Genomic DNA, 13,357 nt, shown 5'->3' on the forward strand with positions numbered 1-13,357 from the left:
ATCACGAGCTTGCTCTAGTGACGTGATTATGACGTAGCAAGAAGAGGCAGAAATCCGAAACAACAATGGAGGACAAAATCATCGTCATTGTATGTGGATACCCGGAGCTGTACGATACATCTTCTTACTTTTATCGAAACAGGAATAAAAAAGATCTTGCTTGGAAGAAAGTGAGTGAGGAGGTCGGACAATCTGGTAAGTTGTAAAAAACGATCTTTACTCAATTTGAGTTATATATATATATATACTGCATATATATATATATACACGAGACTGGAGCCGCCTGGCAGAAGCCCCTCCCATGATGCGAATTCGCGTCTGTTGTGAAGTGAATTTCACGCGTGAATGAAGCGAGTAAACTCAAAATGTTCAAGCGTCCAACTACGCGCGAATAGCATTTGGTGGGAACGCTCTATTACGGCTAACGTGGATCACATGAGACACCCTCAGCCAATCATATATGGCAGTGGAGTCAGTGGCCGGAGTTCAGTTTTATGGCAGTCGGTAACAGTTTACGTTGCACAGTTTACGTTTCGCGTAGATTTGTTTGTTCATATTGTTAATACATATTGCACAAGAAAAGAGATTTTGTTAGTTATCCTGATATCGTTATCACTTAAAATACACATGACCGTAATTGTAAATATAATGTATATGTTTAAATCTGGAAGTCAGAGAAACCATACTTTATTATTTTTTTGTTTATTTTACATTAAATTGCATTGTCATGACCAACGCAACAGTCAAGTCATTACATTTCAAATGTATTTATTGAAACATTTCATTTTCATTCAACAATAAACATACAATATAATATTTTACATTACTCATGTCCTTTTTTCATAAAATTGCATCAGCATCATATGCAATTCCTCACAAAAGCGATTTATTCAGTGTAGTGAAGCTTCTCTTCCATTGACATCCATTAAAAAAATGCCCTCTTGTCTCCATTCCTGCATACCGGCGTTATCATTAGACGTTACACGTTTTTGGCTAATGGTTGCAGGCTTTCTTTCGAAAGGGGCTTTGGTATTACAGACCCTTTCATTTCCCTATATAAGATTATCTCTGTTTGAATGTCTGGAAACACAGCGGAAACCGGAAGATAGCAGATGGTGATCGTTTTCGCAACTTTTTCTCATACAAATCAATCGATTGTCCTCGGTACACTTGGAAGTTGAAACATTTGTACTTTTTAAACATTTGAACTGTTTTGTATCTATATCATGTGTTTCATGTTATTTCATAAATAAATGTGTTATGTTACTTGCTCAAAATGCCTGAATATGTGTGTATGTAAATACAGTTATCACAACCAGGGGCGGACTGGCCATCTGGCGTACCAGGCGTTTTCCCGGTGGGCCGCTAACGTATGGGGCCGTAATGGACGCGTTTGCCGCTAAGGTATTGGCTGCTTAGACCGACGTATTATAAATGCGAATGCATGCGATGCGAATGCAAAAGACATGTATGCATGCACCCCCCCCCCCCCGGTCGACAGACTGCCAGGGCCGATTTTTCTTCCCAGTCCAGCCCTGATCACAACATTATGGAATAAAAATCAAACCACAACACATTCTATTATTGCAAAATAACACCCCAAAATGTACATTTTATAATGACGGTAGGCGATAATTTTGCCTGCAGCAGGGAGAGGCGCTGATTTAGTAAATGCTCGTGTTTGTCATATTTGAGGAAGGGACAAACGACATACCGTATGGGTCGGAGGATAGGTTAAGTCCAACTTGTTTTTAGTTATGGATTAAATATGAAAGAGAAAAGGGGCTCTGGGAGACAATTCCTCTTTTACACACTGAGAATGATAAATCCAGAGTTTAAAAAAAGAAAAAGAGAGAAGGCAAGAGGTTAAGACAGACAACAAACAGAAATCAGGCAGATATTGAGCGAGGGGTGAATTTGGAAATATCTAAATATCGTGAGAGCCAAAAAGATGAAAGCAAGTAGTAAATGATGGAGTAAATGATAGAGAACAGAAGTTGGATGTGTGAGAGAGAGAGTGAGCAAGAGAAGAAAGAGAGAGCGATATAGATATATGGCCTATATAGAGAGTGAACATAGCGCTGATCGACTTCTGGATTATAGTCCGCAGTGCTGATCTAAAGCGTGTGTCCTAAATCTGATCAGGGGAAGTGTTTTTTTAGGAGTCAGCAACAGATTTTCCGCTTGTGGGTAGAGCACCTGCAGCTATTTCTCTTGTTCAAGCTGTCTCTGCAATACACAAACTGATCCCAACTCAGCAGACAGAGGCTCAGATGTCCATCCTCTTTTAAAATAATATTTCATCCAGAAATAAACATTCTGTCCTTATTTACCCTTATGTTGTTATGAATAACTTTCATCTGTGGAACAAATTAAGTTTAAAGCACAGTACCAGAACATTTGTGCCACACAATGAAAGTGAATGGGGACAGGTAATGTGAACCTACATGCATCATAAAAGTAACGCTTTATTCCATATTTTCTGTTCTGTGTAAAAAACGAAATGAAATTTCAATCATTATTCATAAAAACCCTCATTTGCAGCCAATGTATGCTTAAAAATGACGCATGAACACATTGGTGACATCAAACGCCAATGCTTGTAACAGTCTGCAATGCACCAGATTTTTAGAGACAAATACATTCTGTAACACTCGAAGATTTAGAATAAAGAAAACAACCAGTTGTATAGGCAACAGCTTGTACTTTATAGTGTTTTTAAGCTTAAAGTCATTGCCATTTAATTCAATTAACAGAACAGCATGACCATACTCATTTCATGCTCCACAGAGAAAAGAAAGTCATACAGGTCTGGAACAAATAAATGATGACAGAATATTTATTTTTGGGTGAACTATTCCTTTAACCCCGATGGCATGCTCATGTTTCATAAGACACCTATAACTTCCTTTGCAAATTTAGTCACGTCCACACAGCTTCAGTCAGCCTGAATAATAGATCTGTAGTTATTCAGTTTCCCCTTCATTCTCTCCTTCCACCCTTGTCCTGTCGTCTGCAGCATGATCCCGAAAGATGAAATTTACCAACATTCTGCTTAAACTCTGCAGAAAATCCAACCCGGTCTCATGAATTGCGTATAAATAACACGCGCGTTGCATTATCGTGTAATACGTACGCCAAAGTTAGATTTTGCGTGCATATGATACGCCAATGTTTGCGTGCACCTCGCTGGAGAGCAGCCATTTTGAAACGTACATGAAGAGGAAACACTGAAATAATTAAAATAATACTGTTAGGTTTAGGGTTTGGGTTAGGGTAGAGGTTATAATATGCACGCACGCTAACATTAGGTTTAGGGTTTGGGTTAGGGGACAGATTAATAAGACAAATTGCCAGTTAATATGCACGCGCGCTAAATTGGCGTATCATATGCATGCAAAAATAGGCGTATCATATGCACGCAAAATCTAACTTTGGCGTACGTATTACACGATAATGCAACGCGCGTGTTATTTATACGCAATTCATGAGACTGGGCTCGAAAATCAGACCTGGAGGAGGTGCCCTGGACCTCCGAGGCCCTACAACTCTATAGCACCATGAAATGAGCTCAAATAATGACCGCGAATATAAACCATTACTGAATAATTGATCAGGCAAATGTTTGTCAGCAGCTGTGGCATTGTAGCTATGACAACTAAATTATCCATCAATCTAGAGCTGCATTCCAGTCATGCATGAACAATTCATGTGTCATCCAGCACCGTGGCTGATAAGAGCGCTTAAGTGTTTAACTTTATTTAGATATGAGGTGACTTCTGATGTCTTAGCCAATGATCTGACAGTCTGAAAAGAAAAGCACTTTAACAATCATGTTTACGATACTTTTTCGTAGTACTCTGTAGAGTTCTAAAACACCCGCAATAAAAAAGACAATACAGCATCCAGCAACATGCGGAACCCCATAATGACCTAGCACATTGGCCCCCTGTGTGCAGTACATGACCGATAGCAGACATCAGCAAAACACATGCATCTGTAAACACCTGAAAAAGGAAGACATATACTGTGGGAGAAACAGACAACAGCAATGCCTTTTGAAATAGAGGAATGAAATAGCAGTATAATAGATATAAATTTGAATGTAAAAGTGTGTAGGTCTGGTGTCCATGTGTGTGTATGTGTGTGGAGGGAGAGAAATAAATGAAACTGAAGTGAGGCATGGGCGGCAGAGAGCTACAGATGCAAAGTGGTGAAATACTATAGGCAGGCTGTATTCCAAAAGGGGAGGGGCTTGTGGGAAGGGGGTGGAGTCTGGAACTGTACACAGGAAGTAGAGCATGCTTGTGAATTATGATCATCACTCACTCGCTAACTGAAAAGGAAAGGGTTATTGTTAAAATAAACGGATTAGTCATAAAAACAAAGGAGTGGGCAGATTTATCGTAAATCTTAATACTATAATAGCAGACAGTAACAGATAATAACAGTAGTCATAATAGAGATATTTTCATATTTTATTTTAGGATAATAGTGGCTTTTTAGTGTTAAATGATAATATTTATCCATTTCATTCAGTAGAGGTAATGGACATGGTATCAGATCGAAAGAAAATAAGTGGTATTGTCCATCCCTATTAAGACAGATTAGGTCACTATAAATGTATCTATATGTGTGGTCGGGGCTCATGCTCTGTTATTCAAATGTAATTACTGGTCAATTCAGATCTAAAGAACCATGACCACAGGTCTGCACAAAGACACCACACTCCAACAAACACACACACACGACAGAAGGATATTTGTCCATAGGGCATTTAACATCTCAAGCTTTAAGCAGTTTCTACATTCTACACACACAAGCTCACAAATTGAAAATGCACAAGCGAGAAAAGGTAAGAAATGAAAAGCAAATCAAAAGAGTTGAAATGAAACTTAAAACTTAAGAAAAGACACAGAAGCATCAAAACAGGAAAGGAAAACATGGGTGAGTTGCACACAAACCTTCGGGATCTGAGCTATCTTTGAGGATGACTTGCTTCAGTGGACAGCAGAAGATTTCATGACACTTAGCACGAAACGGGGAGCCTTTACCCCTTATATCCGCAGAATGGATGGAATCCTGCCGCAACATAATGTACTCCTGGGTACCTGGAGCAGCGTCATCCTGGACTGCGGTCAGGCCATAACAAAACGAACGCAGGGTTAGAAAGGGAGAGAGAGCGCTCAAAGCAACAGAAATAATTCACACAATGACAGAAATATGCAAAGTAAAGCAAACTAAGCATGAATGACAAGGTCAAAATAAGCAAAAACGGCAATAAGATTAGCAGAACACATATACAGTAATAGCTTACAGATGAAAGCTGAAAGAGAAGAAGAAAGAGAAACGGGCTGGGCGAGATATGCTGTGCACTTTTTTGATACACTTGTGTTACATTCGCAATGATTCTGGCGATATAAAATGTTGAAATATAGTGTGTCGCAGTGATTTTAATGTGGCTTTTATTTGGCCATTACTTTTCATAAGGAGCATCGACTTGTTCTGAGTCTTTTTTTGTTGTCTTAACTTGCTACAGAACAGCATTAGAGTTGGTAAGATCAATTCATTTCCATCAATCTGATTAAACTGTTTAAAAGGATCAATTTAAACCTCAAAGACTGTTTTGGTACAAATCTATGTAGGTCGAAGTCCATTAAAACCAATAAAGAGCAAATGCGTAAATAAAGATATGTGTTAAATATTATCCAAAAGCTAAATATATCAAGAAATAATTTGTTTTGTAATCAATATCGCCCAACCCTAACACACATTACATCACAAATGATTGAAACTACAGTACAAGACAGCAGTTAGTTAAGCATTGGGATCTGGGTATAGGGTGGTAAACTCAGACAGGTGGGGTTATCTGGCTCTCATCAACTGAAATCCATTATTTCAGAGGGTGATGACCAGAGTCGACAGTCTGTGTATGGACAAAGCCCCCATGCAAACTTACTGTGTTGGTTTAAGACATAACAAGAAGACATTTCTAGTGTTTTCGTTTTTGGTGCTTGACAAAGTCATTCAAAGTCATGCATCATTTCCAGCACAGGCATATTTGCATCTCACATGCGTAGAGTAAGCAGCTCAACTGTATCTTAACTGCATATTTACATACAACATGCACATACATGAACAGCTGTTCATGTTTCTGTTACTGATAATGGACTGATGGCTTCTTCCAATAGGAGGAATGCTAAAGGACATCTTTCTGCAGGTATTATTGACCTTGCCCCCTTATAATTAGTAGTATTTGACCCTTGAACCTCTCAAATCAACAGTGCAGGTTTATGCTCACAGTATTACATCAAGCTCACACTGTACTGTGAAAGCTTATGAGATGCTTTCATTGCCTGAAGCTTGCAGAGTGTACTTTTCCTTAAGCTGAAATGGATTATTATAGCATCTCTTTTTGCCTTTTTTTGTCATGATTTGAGGCCAAACACTTCTGCCACGTAACAGCAGTGGTATTGAAACTCTTACCCTTTTATCTTACTTTGAATCTCTCTCTCTGTCATTCTCTTTCTTCCTGACTCCATGTCTCTTTCTCTCTCTATTTTTCCATTTTCAATTTAAAGGTACTTTGTTGGTATGATTGTGTGTACAAAAGTGCCAAGAGCATTATACATAAAACAACAACACAATAACTACTACTTTCTTCTAACCACACAACTGCAAATCTTCTCATACACACAATGCCCTTCTCATGCAAGCAGTCCATTTTCCCCACCAAAGTATTTTTTTCTCCAATGTTTCGTGAAGGTCTTATTCAATCTATAGTTATTAATGGTCACTGTAACTGCAGCCTCATAAACCTCAATTAAAATGACGAGCATATTTATTGCCGGCAGAGTTTTTTAACGACATGCCGCTACTCAACGTGCCAGAGCATGATGGAGAGTGCACGGTCGGGTCACGAGAAGCCTGATGGATATGCAACCTGCAGGAGCTCCACCTTCTCCTTCAGCTGTAGCTTCAAAATGAGCTGTCAGCCCTGTGGGCTGATGGGATATGATCTACAGCTCACGGTTCTGCCACCACATCAGCTCAGCGCTGATGGATGTCGCTGTCCGTGGTGCTGAAAGCCAATCTCTGACACTCCAGAGAGGAGCTGGATTAGTGTAATGATGCAACCTTTCCCTGTTTACATCACCTCACCTCCTCAGTCCCTGAACTGAAGGTGTCAAGGGCCAAATGTTAGGCGTAAAATTACCCTTAATCAAGAAAAGCAATAAAAGTCAAAAGCGAAATGATCGGTGACCGTGTAATCCATAATTTCCCAGAACTGCACATGGGTTATGGATACACTACATGTCAAAGATCAGAACAGTTCATTTACAATGGCCTCAATCCACAAAGACTTCAAGGACAGAAGTGACGCTATCAACAGCAAGCATGACAGCTTTAAATTCTGACCCTGTTGCAGTTCACACATTAAAGCAGAGAGATTAAGGTCACAAAGTTTAAGCAGTGAAACAAATTTAAAGGTGGACTGTCTCAGTTTGTACTATTTAAATCAAAGGAACCCACTTCAATTTGCATGAAATGTCAGTTAACTGTGTGATGAGAATGAACAGAAGAACGTGGCCATCAGCCGGTCCTGCAGCCTTGAGGGAGTGTGCGCTTAAAATATCAGCACTTAAAATATCACGTGTATCTGAGTCAAGGCTTCTTTTTGGTCTCATGAGATCTACCAAGTTTGGTGAGCTGAAATGGATTTAATTTTTATTGCTGTTTCTCTAAAGCTTCAGAACTGAAAGTGAGATTGAGCTGTTCTTTACACTATGTGCTTGAAAAAGATCTCTTATTCTCTATGTTTCTTCTCTACAGATTCATGCTCGTGAACTGCAAGGGATAGAAGTAAGTACGACTTCTTTCTAATTATTTCCCTACTTTGAATCACTTAAAAACTTATTATCATCACTCACTCGCTAACTGAAAAGAAAAGGATTATTGGTCAAATTAACAGATTAGTCATAAAAACAAAAGAGTGGGCAAATTTATGTCACGAAACGTGTGGGAGAACCCAAATGCAGGCAGCAGATAAGGGGTTAACAAAAAAGGATCTTTATTTAAACCAAAAACACAACACAAAAACCCACGAGGGGGTGTAAACAAGACAAAGTAATAATAAGGGCAAACAGGGACGTAAACTTACTAACACTAAACTAGACAACACTCGACAAAGACTAAACTGAACACTTACTACGACAAGGGAGACGGCAACATGAGACACAGGCAAAACGGAGAGCAGGAAGGCACACGACAGGACCGGTAAACACACGGCATGGATGACAGCAAGACTTAGACACAGGGTACCCGGCAAACACAATCAATGACCGACACAAGACAACGAAACATGAGGGCATTAAATAGGCAAGACAAACGAGAGATAATTACACAGGGCAGGTGAGGAACATTAGACACGAGAGGGAAGCAATACATGAAACGAGAGGGGCGGGGCCATTGACGAGACACTGGAGAGAACGCATATTATTGTCAAAAGGACAATAATATGATTCTCTCCACACATAACCAAAGACTTTGTCATGGCTCTGCCTCAGGACCAGGAAATCCAAGACTAGGTGAGGCAGAACCATGACAATTTAAAAGAACGGTTCCCCTAAATTAAAATTCTGTCGTTACTTACTCATTTATGCAATTCAATTTTATTTATATAGCGCTTTTCACAATGTGCATTGTTCCAAAGCAGCTTTACAGGAGAAAATAAGAAAAACTGAAAAACACAAAAAAGGTAAAACACAGCACAGTGCATGGTGTTTATAGAACGAGCAAGATTATTCTAGTAAATAATATCTAATAAATACAGTCTCCCGGTGGTTTATTTAGCATATTATGCATTAAGTGAATGCTTGGCTGAAAAGATGTGTCTTTAATCTAGATTTAAATTGGGAGAATGTGTCTGACCCTCGAATAGTATCGGGAAGGCTATTCCAGAGTTTAGGTGCTACGTATGAGAAAGCTCTACCCCCTTTGGTGGATTTAGTTATTCTAGGTGTTAGTAAAAGTCTGGAGTTTTGAGATCTTAAGGAGCATGAGGGGTTGTAATGTTTTGTTATGTAGATAGGGGCTAAACCGTTTAAGGCTTTATAAGTAATTAAAAGAACTTTAAAGTCACTTTATTATTTATTTACTATTCCCATTTTTTCTGTGCAACATTTTTGAATAGTGAATGAGATTTGGGATATAATTTATGGGGTGTTCACACCAAATGTCGAATTAAGCGATTTGCGTGGGTAAATTACATACAACGTCAATGCAAAGATGTGAATAGATGCAAACTCGTGGCAGGCGATGCGAATGACGCGAATGGGGCGGCGCAATTGCGGTGAACACGCGTCAATATCCTCTTCCGCGCAAATTGTAAATATTTGTCAGCTCGTGTCACTCACGCGAAAATAACAAGCTTTTCCCGCGAGTAATAAAGAGCGTGGAACGGCGATTGTTTGCGTTTGATGTGAACCCAGCATTATCTTTAGCAATCTGAAATCTTATTTCTGAATAAAAATAACTGACAATACACACCCTGCTTCAGAAATCTATCATTAAAATCTGCTTAAATAATAGTAAAAAGCTTCTTAACTAGGCTACACAAAACACTTCCCTCACACTTTCTCATCCAAGCAACACCTCGCACCCTCAAACAAAGGAACACATGAGAATGTAACAGTCATCTCACACCCCTCTTTGTCACCCCCACCACCCTCTTCCATCAGGCCATTTAAAACAACACAGACCACCTGATGCCTCCCTCCCAAAGGAAAACACATAGATGACGCACAGGCCATGCCTGACTTTCCCATTGCCTCACACACACAGCTCCTCTCGTCCCCTATTCAACCAGTGACTCATGGCTAATCAGAGTGCCCTGAATAGAGGCTCTTATGACCCCCACCATCTCCTCTAGACAATTTGCTGGAAATGGCTGGAAAATGTGAGCTAACGTCACATGCCTGTATGTAGGGGAGACAGTGCATACGAAGAAAAGAAAGTGCTGTCAGATATCAGATTTTGGAAAACAGACAGTAAACACAGGAAGCTTAAAGGGATAGTTCAACCAAAAATAAAAACTCAAGTTGCTCCAAACCTGTGCAAATTTCATTGATCTGTTGAACACGGGGAAAGATGTTCGGAAGAATGTTTGTAAGCAAACAGTTCTGGGGCACTATACTCACTTTCATAGTATGGAGAAAACTACTATGGTAGTCAATGGTGCCCTGTTAAGTTTTTCATATTTTTCAAAATATATTTCTTTGTTTTCAACAGAACAAAGAAATCTTGACTTGAGAGTGGGTAAATGATGACACCATTTTTATTTTTGGTTGAAATATCCCTTTAAAGAGTAAAATAAATAGAGGAAAAACTTCAATAAAAAAGTCACCAATAGGTAGTATTGCAGCTATCTAACATGAGCTAAAGGATGTTTTGTTGAAATTCGTCAAATGTTTTGTGATAATCTTAAAAGCATTGGTTAGAGAGGGAGCCATACACTGGAATTCACATGAAATTCAGTTCATCTGCCCATCCAATCTAATTGAAAACAATAATAAACTAATTTGCTTTGCTTGTTTTGTTTTGACTCAATCTAAGCTCTACACCAGTCCCCTTGACTACAAAATTGGATAAAATGAAGTAAATTTGATAAAGGGATGATTTCGGATAAAGGAGAGATGGCAGGCAACTGCTTACATTATAGTAGAGTCCTCCCAAACAAACCCAGCGTTGGGTCAAAAAGGACAACCCCAACATATAACCCAACAATTGAGTGCATCCATTTTTGACCCAACTTAGTCTTCCAGCACAATTAGGCTTAATAGTCAATTTAATGTATGTTTAAAGCTGAGTAAAACTTCACATGCTGTTTGAGCACTACAAAGTATCTGTCAAATGTACATGACTCACGTTGTACCTCCTTTCATTTAAAACTGAAACAAGCGACTTGTGTTTTACCTCCAGCTTTAATTTAAAACTGAAACAAGCATGAAGATCATGCAACAGTGTGCGCGTAACAAGAACACCAGTAGTCATGTAGGGAGCACAACACCATCAGTTACTGCTCTGCTTGCTCAAAGTCTCCCTATAACACAAGAGACAAATTTGGCTTTGTTACTCTGCTCAAATACACTAATAAGCCATGCGGTTATCTCGCTGCAATTGATGCGATTCCTGAAACACCACTGAACACAACATATACTCAATCAGCAGAACATGAAAACATCAGAGGCATTCAATTTGTGATTTAATAAGGGTCTAGTGTGGCTTGTCTGGATCAGCCCATTTTCCCTCGGAGGCTTAAACATTAATTTAGATTTAGAGATACTAATTTAAATGAAAGCGTAAAAGGTGCGGGTATGGCTTCAAAGGGTGACCTTACGCCTGCTCGCATTAATTTATCATCATGAGTCACCTTGGCATACGGCTTTTATATAAACACACTCCCTCGGGCTTTAATGAACATGGCAGGATTGCTTAGAGTGCATGTGTATTCACAGAGTTTAAGCAAGAATAGTTGTATGATATAAAATTATGTTGTATACAATGACAGGTTACAATAAATGTTAATCAATTATAAAAGTTTAATTAGTTCTAGAGATGTATTGTGTAGTTATAGATGCAGTTAACTGAATCACAGTCAACACTGAGAAGCATTAAAACTGAAGAGGATAAAATGCTGAGGTGGACTAAATCTTTCTGTTGCCCAGAGGTGGTGTGACATGACATCTGACAGTAAATCACTGTCCTAACAACGCAGAAACCACATGTCCACGTGTCCTTGAACATATGAGATAAGACAAACTTAGGACAGTATGTTTTACGCTGAATCATTACTCCTGTAGATCTGGTACATTTTGCTGGTTCGCCCTAAAATGAAACTCTCTCTCATTTCCCATATGATATTCTTTCTTCCACAAAAAGATCTGTGACTATTGAGCTCTAAAAATGACAAAAAGGACCATAAAAGTAGACTACATGAGATGTGTAACCCTAGTTCATAAACCCATATGCTTTGTGTGAAGAATAGAAAATGTCATTTTTTACTGAAAATCTCCTCTCCTAATATTCATTCATGCTTGATGTAATCCTGATGTGCTATGCTTGAAAATGAACCTAAATGTGATTTGAAAGCTGTTGCTAAGGAAAAGATGAAGCTGTTGCTAAGGAGATGTGAATGACGTCGTAAATTTGGTTTGATTCCTCACATAGCACTTGGAATAATATGCCCAATAGTTTAAAAATATTTATTCAACTGAACTTCATATCAATTTGACATGATAGTAAATAAATGTTGGCTCAACTATTCCTTAAAGGAACAGTTCACCCAAAAATAAAAAATCTGTCATCATTTACTTATCCTTAAGTTGTTCCAAATCTGTATAAATGTTCTGATGAACACGGAGAAAAATATTTGAAGGAATGCTTGAAAAGAAATTTACACAGATTTGGGACAACTCAAGGGTGAGTAAACGATGACAGAATTTTCTGAGACTGACACAAACTACATTTTTCTTCACTTTGTTCAGACAGTAACCTCTAATTACATTACTGTTCAGGAATATATCATCGGTTGTCATTAGCTTACAGCCAATGTCTTAAAAGGCTATTAAATGCGTCTAATGTCCTCACAAATCATGGACTCCAGCAGAGCAACAACTGATCACCATCTTTCATTCATGCACTGCGGGGCTGAAAATCAAACGTGCCGAGACACTGGATGCTGCAGTGGTGTCTGCTGAGCCCCCTGTAAAAAAGGAATACGGATAGGCCGCATTTAGAGCTGGCAGAGCATGGAGAAACCACACTGACTGTTCTCTACCTCAAGATCTCATCCAGCAAGACTCCTCCTTACCATGAAGCCGATACAGTAGAGTCTGTCACTCGGTAGAGTGCAGAATGTATTCCCCTCTGGCTGAAAACATGCCGACCTGCACTCGGATTTAAGGTAACAACACAAACACTAGGGCTCTTTGCGCATGGCTGCACATGTTTAATGGTACAGATTGACACTGCTGTGCTTCTGTACAACCAATACACATCGGAAAGAAATCCACTTGAGCAAACATTACTGTAAATGTAGAGGCGTAAAAAGCTGAGAAATTATACAAAAGTTTAAATACGGGTACTGCCTTAGAATTTGACTTGAGATAAAATATCTAACTAACAGTGTACCTGAGTGAAGTAAACAATTATTTAGTTTTATCCACATTTGTTGTACTGTACCTTACTAACAAAACAAAAAATATAAAAAATATCGAATTCTTACGGTTTACAGGTGTCTGTTGAAATCAAGAGACACTAAAAATGTCCTCATTCAAGTTACTTTGATGCACAGACT

General features: G+C 38.9%; 1 protein-coding gene across 3 annotated transcripts in view; it reads right to left on the reverse strand.

Annotated features, from left to right (window-relative positions):
- fgf13a (fibroblast growth factor 13a) overlaps positions 1–13,357 on the reverse strand; it is a 190,636-nt gene that overhangs the window by 50,500 nt on the left and 126,779 nt on the right. For 2 of the 3 annotated variants that reach the window (XM_057348894.1, XM_057348895.1), the window contains exon 3: positions 4,965–5,132. The exons of the other annotated variant lie outside the window; for it this stretch is intronic. In XM_057348894.1, the coding sequence (XP_057204877.1) occupies positions 4,965–5,132 (168 nt within the window). The remainder of the gene's footprint in view (positions 1–4,964; positions 5,133–13,357) is intronic. 3 annotated transcript variants of the gene reach the window in all.

The sequence above is a fragment of the Triplophysa rosa genome, linkage group LG13 (assembly GCF_024868665.1).
Source record: "Triplophysa rosa linkage group LG13, Trosa_1v2, whole genome shotgun sequence".
Lineage (NCBI taxonomy): Eukaryota > Metazoa > Chordata > Actinopteri > Cypriniformes > Nemacheilidae > Triplophysa > Triplophysa rosa.